Here is a 24509-nt window from a genome sequence, read left to right as displayed (position 1 = left end):
GCGGCAGCTCCCCACCCCAGCTCACCTCTGCTCCGCCTCCTCCCCGAGCACGCCGTCGCTGCTCCACTTCTCCCGCCTCCCAGGCTTGCAGCACCAATCAGCTGTTTGGCACCGCAAGCCTGGGAGGGAGAGAAGCAGAGCGGGGCGGCGTGCTCAGGGTAGGAGATGGAGCAGAGGTGAACTGGGGCAGGGAGTTCCCCTGCGTGCCGCGCCCCCCTTAGTTGCTGCAGGCGGCCCTCCCTGCGCCCCCCTACCCCAGCTCCCTCCGCCTAAATGCCGCCGCCGACCGGAGCGGCCGAAGATCCGGCCGCTGCGGTCGCCGCCGAAGAAAATGCCGCCCCCCAAATGCTAGCGCCCTAGGCGACCGCCTAGGTCACCTAATAGGTTGCACCGGCCCTGCTTTCTGGAAACACTATATTAAAGAATGAGAAAGGAAAACATTTCCCAAGGAAGGGTCTAGGTGTTAAAACTATATGTGAAATTCAGCAATTTTGGTTCACAGGGATTAATAGAAGGTGTTCTCTTTGCTGTGAGGATCCTCATCCCTATATATTTTTTTGTTTTAGATTCAAACTCAAAATCTCAGTAGTAAATTGGTTTTGTATTGAATGCATAATATAGCAAAGCCTCCTAAGCAAACACTAATCATGCCAAGATTGCTGAAAATCTTGGGCAGGGTTACTTGAAAGGTTCAGGATCCTTAGCAAACCTTTAGACGAACCTGAATTTGGCATTTGTGATTAAGCCTGCAGTCTGGTGAGTTTTGTGTAATTTGGAGTGTCACTGTAAACTTTTAGCACAACTAGAATGAACACCCCATTTTATCATCAGAGATGAAAGACTGTTAAGGACAAACCTAACTGTTTTAAATATGTGGGTTATGGTTCTGTTTTTTCCTTCCCTTTTGGTCAGAGATAGTTAGATCAGATGAGATTTGGGCAAACCTGAACACAAGAGGACAATAAACCGAACAACAAAACAATCATTGCTATACACTGTTTGTATTCACCTTGTCCCAAATCCTACACAAACCCAATTGGGGATAGACAATCATGTGACCTGTTTCAGTCAATTGGCCAACCAGTCAAAAATTTTAAAAAATATCTCAAAAAAGTCTGAGTTTTAGGCAAAGTTGTGACTCATTGCTTTTTATCTGAATTGATTTGACCAAATGTGGTGATCTGGGGTCAGGGCCGGCTCCAGGGTTTTGGCCGCCCCAAGCAGCCAAAAAAAAAAAAAAAAAAAAGCCGCGATCGTGATCTGCGGCGGCAATTCGGCGGGAGGTCCTTCGCTCCGAGCCGGAGTGAGGGACTGTCCGCCGAATTGCTGCTGAATAGCTGGACGTGCCGCCCCTCTCCGCAGTGGCCGCCCCAAGCACCTGCTTGGCAAGCTGGTGCCTGGAGCCGGCCCTGTCTGAGGTAATCTGTCTGTACAATTTTATGAATTAAGACTGGTACTCTGGAATTGTTCTTATGAAAATATTGTATTTTGGAATACCTCTATGTAAATGTGGAATTCACCATGTGCTGACAGGGCCTGTAGCACATACAGACCGGACTAGGGATGATGGAGAGTAGTTAACCATAATGATTGTACTCTGTCCGCATAATAGGTATGCTAAGAAGGTTGGCTGATGCAAGGAGAACCAGTTTTTTCCAACCCCTCAACTGGGGACTGGCATTTAGAGCAGTGGAAAATCCCCAGAAGCAGAACAAAGGACCTGTTGTTGTTGTTGTTGGGACATATACACTAAAGGGACGCAGAGCGAGAGAGACAGGAAGGTTTAGGTAGGAAGAGATGAGTCGGGCATGCTTTCATAGCTTTGGGGGGGGGGGGGGAGAGCTCTCTGCTCAGCTGCTTGAACAAATAACGTCAGAGAAAGTGAGACTCTCTCTGGTTCAGAAGTCAAGCCATGAGCTGCAGCAGAAGTATCCTGGATATGCCCAGAGGACACCTCAGCCCAAAGAATGCCATAGAGTGGTGAAGAAATTGAGGCAGGGAAATGTGTTGTGACAGACCCAGACCAGTGGGGTACAGGAGTCTGGTAGAGGGCAAATATACTGGTCACTGGATGAGTAGTTTTCTGTTCCCTGAGTGACCAGAGCAGGGGCTGCACTAGAGTAATCAGGAACCTGCTAGAGCCAGTTAAGGCAGGCAGGCTAATTAGGACACCTGGAGCCAATTAAGAAGCAGCTGCTAGAATCAATTAAGGCAGGCTAATCAGGGCACCTGGGTTTTAAAAAGGAGCTCACTTCAGTTTGTGGTGCGAGTGTGAGGACCTGGGAGCAAGAGGCGCAAGGAGCTGAGAGTGAGAGGGTGTGCTGCTGGAGGACTGAGGAGCACAAGCGTTATCAGACACCAGGAGGAAGATCCTGTGGTGAGAATAAGGAAGGTGTTTGGAGGAGGCCATGGGGAAGTAGCCCAGGGAGTTGTAGCTGTCATGCAGCTGTTACAGGAGGCACTATAGACAGCTGCAGTCCAACGGCCCTGGGCTGGAACCCGGAGTAGAGGGCGGGCCTGGGTTCCCCCCAAACCTCCCAATTGACCTGTACTGTGGGTTCTTCCAGAGGGGAAGGTCTCTGGGCTGTTCCCCAACCCACATGGCGAATCTCTGAGGCAAGAAAATCCGCCAATAAGCGCAGGACCCACCAAGATAAAGGAGGAACTTTGTCACAGTGTATAGAGTTCATTATTTTTATATAGATGTGTGCATTTCTTGTGTTTTTAAAGGAAGAATGATAGTTTTAGAAATCTGTGCAAAATCTGTCTGTGTTGTGTTATGCCTCTCATGAACCTTAGAAGAGTTAACCTGTGGACCCAGATCACCCACAAAACTGGAGTTCTGGGAGACAGTGTGTTTAAGCTACAGGAGAATCTGAGGGAATGGTCAGTATTGGTCCCAGGGTCTTGGCAGTTGGACCACAAAGTCTCAGCTCTCAGGATGAGGTGCTAGACAAGAGGATCTGCATCCGAAGAGTGTGCCTGAAGACCCCAAGCTAGTGGCAGCCTGTCGACTCTGTTAAGGTTCCAGAGGCTTAAAGCACACAGGATACAGTAGTTTGATTCCCTCACAGCTGTCTGATGAATGTCCAAGAGGGGGAACTCAACTAGATTTGTAACACCATACTAAAAAAGCAGAGGATTTTACTCAGGGCTTGCCCACAACATTTTGGCACCTGAGGCAGGGAGCTCAAATGACGCCCCCATGTCCCCTCGCTTGGGCCAAAAATTTGAAAGGTCTCAATTCTGCCTTCTTCCTATTCTACTTCTCTCATGGTACTGCTCTGCTTTCTACCCCAATAAAGGAGAACTAACAACTTAAAATGCCTTGTTCAAAAATTTTAAGTAACACTTAACTTTCAAACACCTGAACAGCAAATGTAACTTTTCTTGTCTGCATAGTGAACACTGGCATTTTTATGTTTGAATAATCAAAGTGGTGCTTTCCGTGCCTTCTTGGAGGCAAAGATTTGAACTGCTTCCTGAAGGTCCACAGTCTGGGCCAGCTCATGCTCTATTGAGATGGTTGCAAGGCCGACCAGCCTCTCCTGTGTCATTGTGGAGCATAGATGTGTTTTTATTAACTTCAGCTTGTAGAAGCTGCGTTCTCCACTGGCAACTGTTACAGGAAGTGTTAGAAGTATGCGCAGAGCAACAAAAGCATTTGGAAAGAGGGTGGTCATCTTATTTGTGCACATATATTCCAGAACAGCCTTTGGAGTTGATCCTGCTGAAATGTATCTTGAAAGGGCTTTCAGTTCATCACCTAAATCACTCTCATCAATATCGTGCATGTCATCATGTGTCAACACTGTCTCTAGTGCCCTGCATTGCTGGTGTAGGTCGTCTTCAGGTATAGTGAGGAGTTTTGGAATATCATACAACATCCCAAATATACTGCGGTGTTCCTTGAGCTGCATGAAACATTCTTCAGCTGACTGTATTGCACAATCTAGCACCTGGTTAAAGAATTCAACTTTGAATTGTTGTTTGGAGTCTCTTATGGGATTATCCCGTGGCTCGTAATCAAAATGTCATCTTCTTCAGTGACTCTTGTATTCTTGAATGGGTGGGAAAATAGCTTCAGTGTGAAGTTCCTCTGCCAACTTCTATGCACTCTTCAGAACGTTTTGAAATCCCTCATCTGATTGGTAAGACTGTAGGTATGACTTTGCTTTGTCCTGTTGTTCCATTGCGCCAGATATATCAAGGTCAATACCTTGGAGTCTCTTGCTTACAACATTTATTTCAAACAGTATGTCATGCCACAACACAAAGCCACACAGAAATTTTAAGTTATGTATGTTTCTGGTGATTCCATTTCCCTCTGCCACTGTTCTCCTATGAACAGTTCCTCTCATAGCATTATCCTCCATAATGGCAACTATGGTATCATCTATCTTCCCAATTTGGTGTTTGATAGGCTTTATCGCCTCCACGTGACTTTCCCATCGCGTGGCACTCAGTGGTTTCAGTGTCAGAGAGGATGTTCCCAGATGTTGCTTCAAAATTTGCCATTGATGAGTTGATGCAGAGAAAAATACATAGATGCTTTGAATTCTATTAAAAAATTCAGCAGCCTCACTAGAAGCTGATGCTGCATCACTGATCACCAAGTTCAATGAATGTAGGGTTACCATCCGTCCGTATTTTCCTGGACATGTCCGGCTTTTGCGTCTTTAAATAGGCGTCCAGGAGGAATTGGTAACAAAGTTAAAAGGTCCGGGATTTTTCCCTCCCTCCCTTCCATGCAGAGTGCGGCGCGGCTGATTGGCCGCTGGGCCTGATTGAGCCGCTCCCATTGGCTTCCAGCAGCCAGAGCCCCTCCCCTGCTCCCCCCCGCTGCCTGCAGCCCAGCAGCGTGTTTTGCCTACACATGGAGCCAGCATCTGACCGGCATGGGCATGGTGAGGGGAGTCCCGGGGGGCAGTCAGGGAGCAGGGGGAGGGTTGGATGGGTGAATATGGGTTGCGGGGGGGGCGGCAGGTTATATTCTTTTTGTGGTGCCCGAGCTCCAGCAATATCCAGGCCGGGGGCCCTGCTCCAGCAATATTTGGAGCTGGGTCTCTCCCCCGGTCCTGCCTGGAGCGGGCCCCGGCCTCCACCTGCCAACCCCCCTCCATGCGTTCCCCTCCCCCCGTGAGTCCCCTCCCCCCCGTCCCTGCCCGAAAGAAAGCAGCGCGCCCCTCTCCCATGCCTGCTTGTGCACATTCCTACCCTGCTCCCGGCAGCAACTGCTGTCTGCTGCCCCAGGGTCCTAGTGCCCCCCATCCACTAATGGCAAGGCAGGCTGCCCTTACCCTGCCCTTCCACCCTAGCCCTGAGCCTCTCCAATGCCCCAAACCCCTCATCCCCAGCCCTCATCCCCCCGCACCCTAATCCTCTGCCCCAGCCCTGAGCCCCCTCCTGCATCATGAACCCCTCATCCTCAGCCCCAACCCTCATCCCCCTGCACCCTAATCCTCTGATCCATCCGTGAGCCCCCTCCTGCATCATGAACCCCTCATCCTCAGCCCCAACCCTCATCCCCCTGCACCCTAATCCTCTGCTCCCTGAGTCCCCTCCTGCATCATGAACCCCTCATCCTCAGACCCACAGCCCTCACCCCTGCACCCCCTCCTATCCCCAAACTCCCTCCCAACCCCTCTCCCCCTTCCCACACACCCCCTCCTGCCCTCAAACTCCCTCCCAAAGCCTGCACCCCCTCCCTTTGCACTGCCTCCCACCCCCAAACTCCCTCCCAGAGCGTGCACCCCTCACCCCCTCCTGCACACCCACCCCCTGCCCCAGCCCGGAGCCTGCACCCAACACCCAAACTCTATCCCAGAGCCTGCACCCTGCACCCCTCCTGCACCCTAATCCCCAGCCCAGGACCTGCACCCCAGACCACCTCCCCCCCCACCCAACCCCCCACCCAGAGCCTTAGGCAGGTGGGGGGGGGGGCGGGTTCTGGGCACCACCAAAATTTCTACAAACCTGCCACCCATAAGGGTCGGGGCAGTCAGGGGACAGGTAGGGTCCTAGGGGGGCAGTTAGGGTGGGGGGTTCTCAGGAGGGGGCAGTCAGGGGGTGGGAAGTGGGAGGGAGTGGATGGGGGTGGGGCAGGGCTAGGGCGGGGCTCCCCCCCCAGTTTCCTCTTTTTTGATTGTGGAAATATGGTAACCCTAATGAATGAGAATTGTATGGAACAAAAAAAGCTCGAGGGTTTAACTCTCAGATCCGTGTCTGCACTCCTCTGTTCTTTCCTCTCCTGTTGGCACCATTATTGAAGCCCTGGCCTCTCATGTTAGCTATCGCAATTCCAGTGTCTTCCAGCTTTTTAAGAAGCACATTTGTCATACCAGCTCCTGTAGTATCATAAATGTCAATAAATTCTAGAAAATGCTCTCTGAAAGTCACAATTGCAGGGACATTTTCATTAGGTTCTGTTATCATTACAAAACGCAGCATTAAAGTCATTATTTCCATATGGCTGATGTCAGGTGTGCAGTCCAGAATAACAGAGTAATATCTTGCTGACTTCAGATCTGCCACAATCTTCTGTTTCACTTTTGTTGCCAGTAACTGTATGATCTCATTTTGAATTGTTTTTCCAAGTTAGTGGTGTGTGTAGATTTCTTGGCTGGTGACTCTTCTTTGATGCTCCTGGAGTACAGCATCAAACTCCGCCATCAGCTCCACAATTTTAAGAAAGTTTCCATTGTTTGGCACATACAGCTGATCTGAAGTGCCACGCAGTGCTAGGTTTTGGGTAGCAAGCATTCTCACAATGGCAATGAGCCTTTCAGAACATTTTGCCAGTAAAGAGACTCTGATGCAATCTTCTCTTGATGCTGATCATCTATGGTGGCCTTTAACCTTAGTCTCATCTCAAGCTCTTTCCATCTATGAAATGCTCTCTGGTGATTTGCTGCCTTCTCATGGCATGCTAGATTTCTAGCCAGATTTTTCCAGTACAAGGAAGTCCCTCAGACTGCTCAAGTGGGTCCACAGTCCTGGATCATCTAGACTTAAGGAACTAAACTCAGCAGCAGTCGTTTCTTGCGCCTCCACCACACTCTTCTCTGATCTACACTTTTCTTCAGGAATGTGCATGGTTACATCCATTTGAGATGGAGATATGGATGCTGCAGTAGCTGCCAGGTCACCTGCACTCTGACTAACTGGAAGATTGGGCATCTCCTCACCACTCTCATCCTCACTGGGGCCAGAAGGCTCACCGTGAACATTTGTGTCTATGTATCTCAGGAGAGCTCCTTTCTGCTTAGAAAGAAAAGCTTCCTTTGCTTGCTTGCTTGCTTGCTTTTTCTGAATGCTGCCCCAGAGGGGCATTTTCTTCTTTCACTCATGAGTGTTGTTCTGTGCCAGCTGTAGTGGCTCTCAACACTCAATTGAAGGGGACAAATAAGCAGGCTGGTAGCAGGGCCTGAGTGAGGGAAGATATCAGTGTCTTAAGGGCCTAACTGGCTCCTACTACTTCAGTTGAGTGCCTGTTCTCCTCAAGTGGGTTCAGGGAAGCAGCAGGAAACAGGAAGCTCCCTGAGAAGCTGGTGTTAATCAGTCCAGGCTCCTGGGGGTGCTAGAGAGGTACATAAGAGGCTCCTCCTCCTCTCTCTCCCTGCAGCTCCTGCTGCTTTCTGTTATTCCCTCTCACCTTTTCTCCTGCCTGCCTGTTATGTCTCTTGTGCCCTCCTTCCTCCAGCATAGCACTCCACCATCTCTGTGCATCTAGAGCAGAGAGAATACATATGCACCAGCAGCAGACACAATTTTCTACGCTCTGGGTCCTAGTGGTGCCCCCCCCCCCACAGTCTGGCAACTGAGGTGGCCGCCTCAGTTGGCCTCATGGTAAAGCCAGCCCTGATTTTACTGCAACTATAAGGGGAGCATGGGTAAAATCAAAATGAATAACTCATGTCCTAGCAGCCTGGGCAATATATCAAATGTTGCACATTAACTACTGCAGCAAAATGCATGAACAATGAGTAATATTCTGTAGTAATTTGTAATGTCTACTCCTTGAATTCTGAGTACAAGAAAAATGGCAGCAGATTGTTATGTAGAGAATCCAGTAGGATAGCACATAACCCTGGAGAAATTAAAGTTTCTCTTTAATGGAAAATGGTTTGTTACCATCCTATACCACGCGGTTAGCCTCTGAAATCTGGAACATGGAAAGCAATGTGGCAATAATTTACAATTAACTAATACAGTGCAAATCATTCCTTGGTTGTTTTGTGTTATGAAATTTGGAGAGATGTAAAATGCACTTGTGCTAGTTTATTTCCTTTTGAAATGGTAATTACTGTTGCTGAGGGGCAGCACTTAGTACAGAAAAGGAAACATGCACAGAAAGGAACTCATCTGTGAGGAACTGCTGAGGGACCGTAATGATCTGAAAAAGTGCTTTCTTGAAACACACACACACACACACACACACACACACACACACACACACACACACCTTATTTATGAGACTCTAGTCAGCTAAATAAATAAAACAAGGCCTTTCTGTGCAAGCCTCAGTGCTTGCTGCTTTGCCACTGACTATGCTTTTTCCTATCAAGGGCTGGAATGTGGCTGAAAAGAGGGAAGTACAGCTGTGCAGCACTCCAACTGGAGCCCCTAGACATACTGTACTTGATTCGATGCCTGTGAAAGGGTGCAGAGTGTGCTTCATGCAACTGGCCCAGTTCTGCTGGCTGGGGTGGAGTAGGTGAAGTTTATGACACTTGTTCATCCTGCTCTTCCCATGGCTTTTGGAGAAAGTTGGCATCACTAGCCAGGAGCGGTCCTTCCCCTATGAGAGCATAATGGCTATGATTATAACCAGCTCATGGGCAAAGGTGCAAGGAGGAAGGCTTTCTGGGCTCTCTTAACTTTATTACCTTGCAGGGCTAGTCACAGTCTAGCTCTTAATGTCTCCAAGTTAACAAAGAAGACTATATAGGACTTCATTTACCAAGAACGATGGGTTTGTATTTAAAGTTAATGACAGCCAGAAGCTCAAACATTTCTCCTGAAAGCTTGTATGTTGCCCTATAATCTTGCTTATAGTAAGGATGATAATGATAAATAATATCCATAGCGCTTCTCAGTCAAATGACTCAAAGTACTTTCCAGACATTGAGCAATTTAATGTCATGACAATTACTTAATGTAGGCATTATTGATGTGATGTAGGCATTATCTGCATTTTACTGTTGGGGAAACTGAGGCACAGCATTACATCTTGGGAGCCGGGCAGCAATCAACAAGCACACAGCATGCTGCACAATAGCAGAGGTTGGAGGTATTTTGGTCTAGGACATCAGCGTCCCAGAATTACTAAAAACACGGTGGGATCTTTAGAATCAAGTAAACTGACAGACAGTTTCTAAGCTTTCCATCAAAAATTCTCCCTGCATAGTAAGCCATAGTTTCAGTTTATCTCTCTCAGATGTAAATGGGATGAGTTTATCCTGCCAGGATTTGAACTTGTGGTTCTAGCAAGTCTGGATATTTTAAACCTGATGCTTAGAACACTCTGTACAATAGTTTATTTTACTCCTGAACTTTTAGGCCTGAATTTCATTTAAATACATGGCCTTTTAAACTGAGTGTTTTAAAATTGCAAGTGGCAAATTACTTATACTGGCATAGTTAGACCAGTTCCATGGTTCCCTGCTAATGTTCCAGTGGATAGGTCACTAGCAGAAGCAGGCACAGTCAATGGAGTAGCGCGCACTTCCACTAGCTATGAATTTGACTCAATATTGATGGTGATCAGAGTAGGATGAGACTGCATACCTAGAATCTACCAGCTGTGTGTTTCATTTCAGACTATTTACTGTCTTATTACCAGCTGTCTCAGACTGCTGTTATTTTTGGATAGCCTATTTGATCTAGCTGTTGTTCATCTCTACTTCTCAATGAAAGTCTTTAGGAGATGAAGTGGAGACTAAGTGAGTTCTCAGCACAAGTGAAGTGAGCAGTAGCCCATCCATAAGGAGAGGCACTGGAATTGGTTGTTTTTGTTCTTGCAAGGTGGGTCCCTCTATTCTCTGAACATTTCAAGCTGAAGGAAGTGTGTTCAATGGATGAGGGGACACTCTTGAAGGGGATGCTGAGGGTGCCTGCAACAACTGATGCAGGACTAATGCTGGAAGATATGTAGGTGAAATTGGGTTTGAAAAGAGGACATATTATACCAGCTTGTCAGTGGTGGGGCAAAAATGGATGCAACCAGTCCAGTTTAGTCATATTTTGATTTAGTTTGAGACTGTAGTTTTGCCTGGAAAAATAAAATTTCCAAGCAACTCTGATAATTTGTAAGCAATGCAATTATTACACTGCCTGCTGTGCATTATTGTCCAATAGTCACGAAATGTTCTGCTTTCTTTGTATCACATGCACATCTTTTTTTTTTTTTTTTTTTTTTTTAAATACAGGCTAAAAGTGGCCAAGGCAGTAAGAAATTACTATTGCACATAAATGGATGCAATGCAAGGGAATAAGTAAATCATAAAATAAATTAGACATTAATTTACTACAACTGCCAATGTGCTCATAGTAACAGGTAGCATTTTCCATTTTGAAAGAGAATTATAAACATAAAAATCATAAGCATCCTTGTGTGGTAGGTAAGCCGCTACTATTATCTTCATTTTGCAGATGGGGAAACAGAGGATCAACTTTGCTTTCACTGACACCAATATAAATCCAGAGTAATTCCACTCATTTCAGCTGGTGTCAGTGTGGGGCAGAATCTTGGCCTAGGGACATTAAGTTATTTGCCAAATGCTGCAGAGGGCATCAGGATTAGCCAAGATTAGAATGTGGGAGCAGTGTGGCTTCCCAGTCCTGTTCTAGCACCACTAGACCATGTAAATAAACTTGCTAATAGTAAGTGGGAAGGGTCGCTTCTCTGACCTTTGATAGGCTTAGAACGCTTCTTCTGAGCATAGGGAAATGGGCCTCCATTCGTAAAATTATGACTAAGTCTCTAAGCGAATTTTGCACAGCATAGACACATGCATGATGTATTTCTGTAGTTAGAAAAAGGAGTTGTTTCCCATAGTGCATATCAATCTAGGCAGCTTAGTTTGACTCCTGAGGGCATTCTGTGCCAAAAAAATAAAAATTCTGCATACAATATTTTAAAATTCTGCAAAATTCTGTGAATTTTATTTGTCAAATAAATGTGGAGGCTCCACAATGGCTTTGGGGAGCACAGGCCACTGGCCACACAGGGGTAGGAGGTCACTGTGCAGCTCCCACCTGGGACACGGACTCGGCGGTGAGGCTGCACCCAACCGTGACACAGCGCAAGGATCGGGACTGCCCCAGAACACCCCAGGGTCTTGCCCCTCCATATCAGGTGTGAGCAGGCAGGTTCAGCATGGCAGGATCCAAGTGTGGAGGGGCTTAGTGTGGGGAGGATTGAGGTGTGGGTTGAGAGGGTTCTGTGTGGGGCAATCTGGGTGTGGGCAGCTCAGTGGGGGATCCGGGTGCGGGGGGTGATTTGGATGCACAGAGGCTTGTCGGGGGGGTTCTGGGTGCAACAGTAATGGGACTCTGCAGGGGGGTCCAGGTGAAGGTGGCTGGGGATCAGTGGATGGGGGTCTGGGTAGAGGGGGCTTAGTGGAGGGTCCTGATGCTGGGGAGTGGGGCTCAGTGGGGTGGGGATCCAGGTGCAGCTGGTTGGTGCTTGGTGGGTGGGGATCTGAGTGCAGGTGGCTTGTCGGGATGGTCCAGGTGCCAGGGGAGTGGGCTCATCGTGGGGGAAGGGGGTTGAGTGTGTGTGTGGGGTAAGGCTCAGCGGGAGGGTCTGTATATTAGGGGGTCTGGATGCATGGGGGTTGGGCAGATGTGGGAGCAGATCCCTGTACAGGGATCCCTCCCACTGCAGCTGAGCAGTGATGGGTACAGGAAGCAGGGGGTGGGGGGCAAAATTTGCAGAGCTTCCTGCAGCTGGGGAAGAAATCTGGGGGTGGGTCTGACCCAACCCTGGATGCCGTGCAGGGGAAGAGGAAGTCCCATCCTCCCCAGCCGGGACTAGCAGCTGACTCCAGGCAAGGGTAGGAGCTACCAGCCAGGTCTTCCCCAGTCCTGCCCCCTGCCCCACAGTGATTTACCTCTCTGCCAGCAGCCTGGGCACTGGAAACATGACCGCTCTTGTGTCTTTCCTTTGCTTCCCTGTCAGAAAGTCATTTTTCTGCAGGGAAGCAAAGAAATCTGTGGTGGACATAAATTCTGCGCATGCGGAGTAGCACAGAATTCCCTCAGGAGTATAGTTTGCAGTTACTTAAATACCAGTGGACCATCATTTGTTTTCATTTTGAATCAGGAAGCAAATGTACAGGCACACTCTACCTCTCACTGATACTTGGATTTTGTTCCATTAAAGTCTGAATATGTATTCTATGAATAAGGTTCTTATTTTCATTGTCAAGCCCATTGTGCTTTTGGAAATTATAAATGATTCAAAGCTTTCTATATTATTTAGATTTTCCCACAATTTTCCTCATTTCATAATTTAGACTGCTTTTGTCTGTGTCAGACAGACTATACCTCTGATGCCTGGAGACAATCAACTCTTTGAGAGGCTGTTTAGCAACACTGGGTAATATCTGCAAGGAACTTTTCAACTGACCAGCGATTATTTTGAGTAAACCAGAATTCTCAAAGAAAAATAAACTTTTATTGCTCAGATCTAAACCGTAGTTTTTTATCAGAAACCATCTTAGCCCTAGAAAATAAAACTTCTTGAGACACTTCTGATCTACTCTCTTTCAATCATAGTGGTATACAAGTAGATTGGAAAAGCAAAGTGCTTATGATTATATCTGCTTTTATAAGTTTAACGGTGATCATTGGACTAGGAACAGAGTGCACAAGTCATTTTATCTACATTATTTGTAGCCAATCTCTCTATTTCAGAACACGAGTGCTTCTGACCTAGTTAAACTCCTGCTATTTTGAAGATCATTAATAAAAAAACAACACCTCTTGGAGTCTGCACACTCACTTGTTGCCCAGTAATTAGAAGGATAGAGCCTTCTTTCCCATGTACCACTTGCCGGTAAATGTGATCTAGAATTAAGAGTTCACTCCAGCAATTCTGAAGCAGCTTCATTTGGTCATCAACCTGTAAACCAAACAGAAAAATTGATAGTATTACTTTGGTAATAACTCTTACAAAACTCATATTGCACAGATTGCTGAAGGAGAAGAGGGTAGCATACCACCCTTTTTAGTTGTCTGGTTAAGTTTCAGATATTCAGATTTAATGTTATGAGAACTGAAGTGATGTCAATAATTATTGGTGTCAGAACATTGATATCACAGCTAATAGGCCTTTGTCAATAGATGGCACAATCTATGGTTAAGTAGAATATTTATAACTGATTAACTGCTAGAATAAGGTGATCCATGAGCACTAATAACCAAATTATACCGGACACCGGGTGAAATGCCCACTGATCACTAGGAGCAATTAATTTTATTTTTCCATTTTAGCTGCTTATCTCAGGAGATCAGCATTCTTTTCCTTGCTCAACCACTAGCCTGCTGCGTGACCTCATGCCGCAATTTCCCTATCTGCAAAATGTAGATGATACTCACTTTCCTTTAGACTGCTTTGAGATCTATGAGTGAAAAGCTCTGGAGAAGAGCTGAATATTATTATATGCCTATTATGTTATTAGGGCAATGTTCTTTTAAACTGAAGCTTTCACCATGGACTAATATAAATTGAATAACTGAGCTTGACACACGCTTTAAAAGAAGTAATTAAAGAATTTTAGAGCTTCTGACAAAAAAAAAAAAAAAACAAACAGCTTTGGGGTGTGGATCTTATTTGACCCACAGAACATGCACAGAAAATACAGTGCTAGTGCAAGCTTCTCCATGCTCCCTGCCACTGAGCCTCACTCTTTAGACGTACTGGAGAATCAGCAGAAAAGTATCAAAATCCCAGATGCATTGACAAGCCCAAATCCAGGATTAGTTCCAGTAAGAAGTGTAAATACTGCCTCCATCAGTGCTGGTGTTACACTGAAAAAGGAAGGATGCTTCCTCTCCAGAGTTTACTTCTAGAAACAAAATGGAACAGGATGGTCTCAGGCAGGAGAAGAAAATGTATGTACAAGCAGTAGTCAGAGATTTGTACAGTAGTAAGAGCTGTATCACTGACTGAATCTGGTAATACCAGACGCATATCTGACACTAGTCCTGATTCTGACCTCCCAGAATATTGTCCAGGCATTGAAACATAGCAATTGCAGCAATTATAATCTGAGTCAGAGAACAGACTGGAAGAGACTGAGATTAAAGGAGTCTGTCTTCTCCCAAAAGGGAGGAGAAGAAAAAACATGCAAAATAAAGGGTAAATTTCCTGTGAGTAGTACACCTTACTGAATACAGAGAGTAAACAGTGCCAGAATGAACCTAGAGGATTCATGGTGCTACTGTATACTGAAACCAAGATTTTCAAAATGGATTCCTGAATTTAGGTTCCTAAATTGTTTAGGCAACTTAATCCAAACGTGCTGAACATTTGAAATCAATAGGTGTTGCTATGTGCTTAGCACTTTTGAAATTCAGGCTGTGGATTTAGGAGCACTAATTTTTGAAAAAACTTAGTCTGAATATACAGACATGACACAAACTAAACCAATGCTATGGCATTAGGTAGTGGGACCAGTGAAAAATAATCCTTTTGAGAGAAAAATGCAGGTAAAGTGCACTGACGAAGTGGGTATTCACCCACAAAAGCTTATGCTCCAATACGTCTGTTAGTCTATAAGGTGCCACAGGACTCTTTGTCGCTTTTTACAAATCCAGACTAACACGGCTACCCCTCTGATACTTGACACAATGTCAGTGTTTTTCTTATAGAAATTGGTCCAGATGACATAGATGATACAACATAAACAGCCATAGATGTGCAATTGTAATAAGACTGTATAATAGTCATAGATGAAGCTTCAAAAAAATGAGTGATCATACTTTATTGCCACATTGTTAATCTTATTTCTATACTTGGAACATATTGAGAAAAATATTGTAAAACATCTAGAGAATAATGGAACCATATTTAATACTTTATTAATGCTCAAGAAGTGGGGGCATACTGCACAGTACTGAAATTTGAATAATACAAAAGGCTTGCTCCAACTACCATTAAAATGAAGGGAAAACAGCATGTGCTAAAAGTGGTTTGCCAGAATGAGTGATAATAGCGAATAGCAAATTAGAGAGAAAACCTTAAAATATGATATGGCTGCAAAGAAGTGGTTTGCAGTATGAGGCTGCAAACAAGTGGTTTGCAGTACAATGTGTGTATATATGCAATGCAGTTTGGGTTGCTTATATAAAGAGGCACCGTCTTATGGAACAGGATGATCCCAGCAACTGTATCTCTCAGTGAAAATGGTGTGACTGCAACTGGAATATTGTGTTTTAGTTTTGGACTTTTTTTTTTTTTACCAGGAAAAGAGTGAGAAATTGCAGGGGAATCATATAAAAGCAGCACAATTATCAGGGGGTGGAGAGTCTGACTTTTAAGGAATGATTAAAGGCCTGACCCTACAGTCTCATTACAAGCAATAGTCCTACTGACACAAAGTGAAATTTTGCTTGCTTTGGATACTGCATGATTATGCCCTAAAAGAATACATATTTTTACCGTAGCTTTGCTGGGCAACACTTAAATGGGAAGCATGATAAGATTCAACAAATATGTAAAGGCTGTAATCACCACTGATGGATAGGAACTGAAGATAATTAAAATATTAATAATTCAGAGAAATAAAACAAAATTACAGAAGGGAAAATTTAAGCTGAATATTTACCTAAAACAATTTCTGAGAGACAGACCTATTAGGCTGCAAAACAGCCTTCCAAAGGAAGCGGTGGACACCCCACAATTTGATACATTTAAAACTAGACTGGGAAAAGCACTAGAAAAATGTATTTCAGGGAACAATCCTGCATAACTGGACAGCTAAAGTAGGTGATGTAATAGGTCTTTTCAATTTTTAACTTCTAGGACTCGAACTTTTTATCAGTTGCACCCTTTCAGATTTAGGCTACAGCCAACAGAGTGGTACTATTTGTATGGTTTGCTTAGCCTAAGAAACTGAAAACTTTTATTATAAGTAGGGCTAGTAGTGCTGCCTATTATTAAGGTTGCCTGACACCTCCCATTATAAGTTCCTGTTTTCAGTTGCTTATAATTTTGTGAAATTTTATCCATTTGGGCTGAAATTTTCCATGGTGGTTGTCTGTCTCAGTCTGAATTGCTGTGGAAAGTTTCAGCCAAAACAGTTCAATCAATTTCCAAGAATGAAACTAGGGAAAAATGCTTTGTTCTTCCCCTGTTAAAAAAAATCTTGGCGACCTTTTCATTGAGAACCTCTAGCTCTCCCATGCTGTGGAGCAGGGACTTGAATTTCAACCTTTGTATCAGGGATGTATCTTTTTCCAGCCCCGTGAAAAAATGCCCAAATTTGGTCAAGTTAGAAGTCTTTGGAGAATTGCAGGTCACATATGCTCAGTAGAGACCTTTCAGATTTTTAGCAGCTAAATTTCCTGAAGATTCTGTCTGTACTCGGCATGTTCCAGCCTAGTGCTGAGCAGGGATTCTGCTGCAATTGCAGTGCTGGGGTGTTGCTGGCCATGCCAGCTCTGAGTCTGGGAACATGAACTGAGAGCAGGGAGGCCATCTATTCTGTGCTCTCTGCTGGGCACAGGCAATGTGGAGAAAGCTGCCTGATTCAAATGCAGAGGGACAACAGCTGGACCTACCTGGGGAGCCGGGGCGATGAGGAACATGGGTGAGGCCAATGGAGGTGAGGGTGGGCAAGAAAAACAAATCAGATGAAAGGTGGGATGGGGGAAATGGGACTATCTTGGAAAAGAGACTGGGACTAGGGGATGGACTGGGAATGGCTGGGCAAGGAGACTGGGGTGAGAAGCTTGAGGAGTGAGAACTGGGACTGGCAACGTGAGGAGAATGGGATTGGCGTGAGGAGCTAGGGACGGGAAAGAGACCAGACTGGGACAGGTACAGGTTGAAGAGGATGGAGCAATGGGGTGTTGCTTGGCGGGGAATGGGTAGAAGAGCATGTGCTCACTAGACCACATTCCTCTTCACAGTCAGTGGAACCCAGGATTCCTGAGTCTTGTCATTCCTCTGCTGTCAGCCAATACCTGTAAAACTCACTGCCATCTCCTGCTATCCTCCTCACAGAGGATGACAGCCTACTACTGTTATCAGTTACTCCGTTAGTTTAAGTGGCAGAGATATGTGGTAGAGATTCCAGCCCTGCTGATGACCTATATAGGTGTCAATTTGATGCCACATGATGGAATTTTGTGGTTTTTTTTTAAAACCTAAGATATTACACAGAAAGTCTACATTAAAAGAATATTATTAAAATTGCAAAGTCAACCACTCGAAAGTTAGGAAACGCCAGAACTCAGGTTACCTGTGCAACCTTAATTTGGTCCCGTTGTGCATATGCATTATGATACAGCCTTTAATTGCATAATCACATACTATTTTTTCCACAGAACCCTGCCTCATTCAGTGAGCAAGATGGACCTGCTTTGGGGATGAATGAGGGTTCTGTAGTGAAGAAATTGCTGACTGTAGGATACCTGCTTCATTTGTTGCAGAATTTGGAAGGTACATACTATTTGTACTACTGGGGCTGGCGGTTCTAAGCCTGCTCATAACTAAAGGCCAACCTCCTCAATTAAGGGGGGGAGCCACTAAGTCCAGGTTACAGTTGATTGTTGGGGACAGTAAAGGAGAAAACAGGAATGGGAGTGAAGTTAAAGGTTGAAAATTAGGAACCAGAAGGGGAAACTGGGCAGAGAGCCCCAGACACTACCCACTGCTTCTCAAAGGAGCTCAGGAGTCAGTGGACACTGCCCAGAGGAACTATGCCCGGAGATGTGAGCAGACAAGGGACTGGAAATAGGCTCCACAATTGCAGAGCACCCCTGCCCTATACAGCTTTCTCCTCCTGGTATGATTGATGGCCATCTTGGCCAATGCCAGGAGGAGGTTGATGAGGAGGTCTCATGACGCGGGGCAGTGGATGGAGTGTGCAAGGATCAGGAGATGTGGGGAGAAGTGCACAGAACCTCATGGAAGAGGGGCTGCAACCTGATGCATTATGTAGATTTTTGCCAGGGTCTCCCTCTCACCACAAAGGGGCCAGATGTTGGAGGAGTTTCGGAACTGTGCCATTTACATACCCATGCTACTGGTCTATGGCGGAGCTGTCAACTAATATTCCCGGTGGGCGGTGGATTGGCAGGTATGTAGTGAATGAGGTGGGAGATTGTGGGAAGAGAAGAGATGGTCTCATGGTTAAGGCACGTGAATGTTGCCCTAGAAATTTGGATTCTATCCCTGCCTCTGCTACAGAGTTCTTATGTGATGCTAGCCAAGTCACTTGAACCAGACTTTTTACAGGTGTTTAGTAATAGTGTATTCCTCATTATGTGTGTCTGAGCTGAGATTCTGTGGTCTGATTTGTAGAAGTGCTAAGTATTTATAGCTGCAGCTGAAGTCAATGGGAGCTGTGCTTTGAACATATAAAGTGCTATATTATGGTAAGTACTCTGAAAAAACAGGTCCTAGGTGTCTCAATGTGTGCACCAAAATTAGTGGATATTTTTGACCTTAATCTCTCTGTGCCTCAGTTCCACATCTGTAAAGTGTTCCTTCATCTCACAGGCATGTTGTGAAAATAAATTCTTTAATATTTGTGAAGTATTTAGATACTATAGTGGTGAGCACCACAAAAAACACCATGAGGAAATTAATACTTCTGTCTTCAGAGCAGAGATTGAATAAATGTACAATAAATAAGGCCTGGGGCCACACATTGAACAACATGTAGAAAAAATATTGAGTAGTTTCTTATTCAATAAGCACCATCCATTCTGTGCACTGCACAAGGCAGTGGTCCTGTGGAAAAAATAGTATGTGATCAGGTAATTAAAGACTGTGTCATGATGCATACGCACAAGGGGGACAAACTAGGGTTGCACAGACCACCTTTATTCTGGCATTTCCTAACTTTTGAGTGCTTGATTTAGCAAAAATGTTCTTCTAACGTGTTTTTATGTGAATTATTTTAAATGGGTTAAAAGACCACTTGCCGTAGTATTACAATCACAGTGTGCAAGCCAAGTTAATACATGCACGCTCAAATATTGGCTACAATTCACATATCCATTGGCAATAGAGATGGAGGAGAGAAAGAGGAGTAGACTTAGTGGATGGATATATTACTAATCAAAGTGAAACTGGAGCTATCACAAACTCAGCCTTGCTCCCGATGCTGTGTGTGGCCATGATAATTCATTTCTGTTCAGATCACAGAGCAAGGCTGAGTGTATATTAAAAATGTTTCTTTTTCTCTGCTCACAACATGTATTTGACACCCCTTGCCATTTCAACCAAGCAACATGTTAGCTGGAGAGAGGATTGTAAATTACCACATTCATATACTCCCCCAAAAAAACTATGGATATGTCTACAGAGCAACCCACCCTCGCCCCCAGCAGCAGTGAGTCTCAGAGCCTGGGACAATTGATTTGGGTTTATGGGGCTCTTGCTATGGAACTAAAAGTAGAGCCCAGGATCCAGCCCAAGTCTGAATGTCTACATGGCTATTTTTAGCCCCACAGCCCAGGCCCCAGGAACCTGTCAATTGACTTGGGCTCTGAGATTCGCTGCCGTGGGTGTTTTTTTTGGTTTTTTTTTGCTGTGTAGATGTACCCTATGGGCCAGATTTTAAATGAATGGAATTACTTGGAATTTACACTAGCATAACTGTATTCAGAATCTGCCACTATCATCTGAATACCTGAAACTCTGCTTTGTGGTCATTTTGCTGGAGTCTACTCTGCACAACAAGGATTATAAAACCATTTAAACCATGCTCTACTTATAATAATCTCCAACATAAATTGCAAGTCATACATTACTGTGTCTCTAACTCTGTTTACCGCATAATAAAACAAGCTTTGAAACAAAGTTTAAACATGCAGTCTTCATGAGTAACAACTCATAACTGGATAAGAGGCCGAAATACTTGACTCCATTAATACAACTACTCATAGAATATATTTTAAAAAAGTCTACCTCAGCTGCAGGCAGCAACTTTTGTGAACAAACTACACTTTGCATTTCTGGTTTTAGAAGGATCCAACAGCAGCTAACATTATCAAAGCTTACCTCCCAAGTTTTTATCATCTCATTACAAAATCAGTGCTGGGAGAGCGCTGGGAGATGGCAAATTCACAAAAAAACCCATGTTTTCACATAATCTGCTCCTGCTGTTGTACAAGATTCATAAAACTAGCAACAGTGAACATCTGCCAGTGGCTCACAAACTCTGCACCTATTTTAATTTAATGAGCGAGGGCCATAAAATCAGCAGAGAAAAAGCAAAATACACATTAGTTCATGCTTGAGAGAACCTAATTGATGCATCTCTTTTGACATCTATCAGAAAGGCTGGTAGAGCAGCAGATGCTATAAAGTTTGCATAAGAAGGACACAGAGATGAATTTAAAGGTGGTGGTGGTCTACTACATCTTACGGGACATGATCATTTATGGAATACTCCTGTAAGCTTTTGTAAACTGGGAAGAGCCACATAAGATATGGGTGTTAGTGAAGTATAAGTGAAATAAACTTAGCCCCGCAGTCCACCACTGGAAAAAAAAAAACATGGTAAGACAAGATGATTGATTGATCAATGATGCGTATAAAGCCTATAAACAAATAAACTAGGTGCTGGTATACAAAGATTTAAAAAAATTGCACAACTAAACCACAAGGGCCTCACTACCTCTATGGGTATGTTAATAGCGAAGTTATGTGTACATATAACCCACCATAACCAAAATCAACCCAGGGCTAAACTAAGTAAGTGTCACTAGCATTGTTTCCTGATGGCTACCAGTCTCAAATTCTGGTGGCCCAATAAATGGAATGGATTCTCAAGATGAGGGGGGCCTTCTGCTGAAAAAGCCATACTGCTCATCCTACCAACTTTAATCCTATGAACCAACAGTAAGATCATGCCATCAAATTTTAACAGGGTCAGTGTGCTAAAAGGTAAGAGGTTGTCTCTTGGTTAACTGGTCCCCAGACTGTTCAGGACTTTATATATCAACATCATCTTGAATCACACTAGGAAGTGAACTGGAAACCAGTGCATAGACTTGCACTATTAGATGAGAGGAGAGAAGACATGTAGAAGTCAGGTAAAACCTTGAAGGCAAGGACGATAAACCTCAACTTGATGCAGACTTGAAGGATTCAAGTATAAGAGTGTGTATGTGTGCACGCGTGTGTGTGTGTGTGTGTGTGTGCAGGGCCGGCTCCGGGCACCAGCTGAGCAAGCAGGTGCTTGGGGCGGCCAGGGGGAAGGGGCGGCACATTGGGCTCTTCGTCCACAATTTGGCGGTGGGTCCCTCTCGGAGGGAAGGACCTGCTGCCGAAGAAGAAAGCGGCACGGTGGAGCTACAGCTGATCGCGATCGCGGCTTTTTTTTTTTTCCTTCTGCCGCCTGGGGCGGGGGAAGGCATGGAGCCGGGCGTGTGTGTGTGTGTGTGTGTGTGATGTGGTTGTACTGATGAGTGAGCAAGATGATCTGGCCATAGAGGAGGTTACACATAATTAGAGTGAGAGGTGGCCAAAGCATGGACCTGTGCAGTGTCTTTTCTCCTTGACATGGAAGTGGGGAGACACAGGTTGGGGAAGAGATTAGAATGGAGGCTGGAGCATCATCCTTCTAACAGTGCAAGTTTATGCATTGGTTTAGATGGGGGAGGAAAAAAGAGCCAGCTACCCTCTGACCCCAGGCTTAGAGTTAAGGGGGAGAGAGAATACCCTGGTGTAGTCCTTGTCATCTGCCTTCTGGTGAGTGGGTGCCTGGGAATGAAGCATGGCAACAGGAGTTCAAAGGGAGTAAAGAGATCTAGGAATTAAAGCTCCAATAAATTCAGCTCAACCCCTGTCCATGTGATGTTCTTGGAAACCCAGTTTAGAAGGGAAGACTTAGAGTGAGAGAACCGGGAGCCAGATGTAACTTTGAGTCTCTTGTTGCTTGGACCATTTGTATCATCTCCTTCTATAAGTATAGAGAAATACATAGTTGTCACAAACACCCAGCAGAAAACATCCACTATGCTGCCTATCAGCTGCTTCTCCAGCGGGAGTCTCTGCATTTAACAACCAAATATCAGCCTTATGAGGAAAGCACCTAGCATGTAAAATACTGAACGAAAAACATGGCCAGCTTAATGGTGGGCTATATTTGACTATTGATTTGCACATGGAGCTTCCACTGATGGGTGTTCTGCGTGCCGGCTGATGGTAAGATACAACCCTGTATTTGCTGATGAGGATTTAAGAGTTTTCAGAACTGGCTCAGAATGTGTCCAGTAAAATTAATATTGTTGTTAATTACCCAAATGCAAGTATGAAGATAGGACTCTTTGGTTCTATGCCTGAGTTCCTCCACTGGACTCACTGTGGAACCTTGGGCAAATTACTTATGGCTCGAAGCTATTTTTAAATAAAAGTTTGGAGCTCTTTATGAGATAACTATGATTAGAAAACAGCTACGTGTGAGAAATATATTAAATATATACTCATTTTGGTTTATTTCTCTTACACAGTATAAAGCACATAAAAGGATCCAGTGTAGGATTTTTTGTGTGTGTTAGGTAAACACATCTTCTGTCAAAAATGTAAGATCTGATTCTGAGCATTATGGCATCACAGTACCTCCAGGATCAGATCTGTCTGAGGATTCCTGCCTAATTCAGGCCCAATCCTTTCCCAAAAAAATCAACGGAAATTTGTCATTGACTTCAGTGGAGCAGGAGCAGGTCCTTGTTGACACTGCAATACATAACACATGCTTATCAAGTCTAGTTAAAGGAAGGACTTATCTAGAAAATGTTGGCTACTCATTGTAAAAATGATCTATGCTGGTGTTATAGATGAGGGAGGCTAGTGCAATACAACAGTAGTATTGTTGGACAGTGTATACTTCCCACAGCACAGAATGTTAATCATTAGAAACTTTTGTTTTCTCTGAAGAACGACGCTGAAACTGGCAAACAGTAAAATGAAGAAAAATGTGTATGTTTTGCTGAAATGCACTATAACCTTATCAAAACCACACTGTATCCTTCTTTTTTAGAATAGCGCTTCACAATATTTATCATATTGTAATCAACAACTTCAGCTCTGTTTCAGTTTTCCTCTTGAAGAATTGTTTTTCAACTGGAACTTGATGAATGACCTTTATGAGTTTTCAGGGATTACACATTTTTGTGCACTGCGTAAAGGTATATATTTTACTTATAATTATTGCAGTTTTTTTCTAAAGAATGCAACCTGCGTCCCAATTTTACAGCTCCTTTTTTGAGGATCCTATTTCATGCAAACATAAGCTGCTTTTTAAGTTGCTTCAACTGCCAATATATTTTTTGTGATCTATTTCTAGTAAAAATTCAAGAGGGTATCTAATGACTGAAATTAAAATCTAAAACTGACATGATAAAAAAAGTTATAAGTGTTGGCTTTGGTTGAATTGTTTTTATTTATGTTTCTAAAAGTCAAGAAGTAACTTGAAGCATTCACATCAAAATGCTGCTTTTTAATTCCACGGCTATTGAATAGCCATTTCCCAGTGAATCTGAAGTGATTAAACATCTGTCTGAACTGTTCAGCCTGAAGCACAGAAATTCAAGGGATGCTGGAACTTTCTTTCAAGAGTGGTTTGGAGATCACTCAAAAGTCATTGCAGATCTATAGCTAAAGCAGTTATTACATTTTCTTATGCTATGGTGAAGCAAATCCCCCCATATCAAAGTTTTATAAGACAAGTGCACTTGAAGGGCCAATTTCTGCCCTGGAATGCAAGTGTAGCTCACAAATTGTTACATAGGTGGGGAGAGGTCTGGTAGATCCCAATAGGTGGCTCGTAACAGTGAAAAACTCTTGCATAAAGCGTTGTCTTCTGAATGCAGGGTATAGTCGTCTGTGTGGTTTTAAATAACAATGCATATAACTTTCTGAATCAGTGAACACTATTATAAAGTTTGATATTATCTGTATGCTCAGCAATAAAGTGCTACAAAGTCCAAGAAAAAATAATTTAATATTAACTCTGATTGTTCCAGCCATCTACTTGGAACTGTAGTAGAAACCTATCTGCCAATAAAAGTGCCCCTCCTAATTAAGGGAGAGGAAATATGTTTACAAACGAGGGTGCCAATTCACCATTGCCCTGCACCTGTTGTATTTATACCAGTGCAGTGTGGGTATCAGACATAAAATGGTACCATTCTGATTTGGTAGCATTTTATGTCCACTTGGTGCTTCTGTGAATGGCTCCAGCAGGTGCGGGCAATGGTGAATCTGGCCCAGGATAGCCTCAGGTGGGCAATGGCTATTCCAGTGTATTTCAGCGCTG

General features: G+C 44.3%; 1 protein-coding gene across 1 annotated transcript in view; it reads right to left on the bottom strand.

Annotated features, from left to right (window-relative positions):
- The window catches only part of LOC113405044 (nuclear receptor subfamily 5 group A member 2-like), a 127646-nt gene that overhangs the window by 44671 nt on the left and 58466 nt on the right, over positions 1-24509 (bottom strand). The window contains exon 6 of the mRNA XM_026655593.1: positions 13010-13129. Coding sequence (XP_026511378.1) covers positions 13010-13129 — 120 coding nt within the window. The remainder of the gene's footprint in view (positions 1-13009; positions 13130-24509) is intronic.

Source organism: Terrapene carolina, unplaced genomic scaffold, assembly GCF_002925995.2.
Source record: "Terrapene carolina triunguis isolate 2854851 unplaced genomic scaffold, T_m_triunguis-2.0 Scaffold210, whole genome shotgun sequence".
NCBI lineage: Eukaryota > Metazoa > Chordata > Testudines > Emydidae > Terrapene > Terrapene triunguis.
The sequence above is the reverse complement of the archived record's forward strand: the minus strand, read 5'-3'. Positions and strand labels throughout refer to the sequence as shown.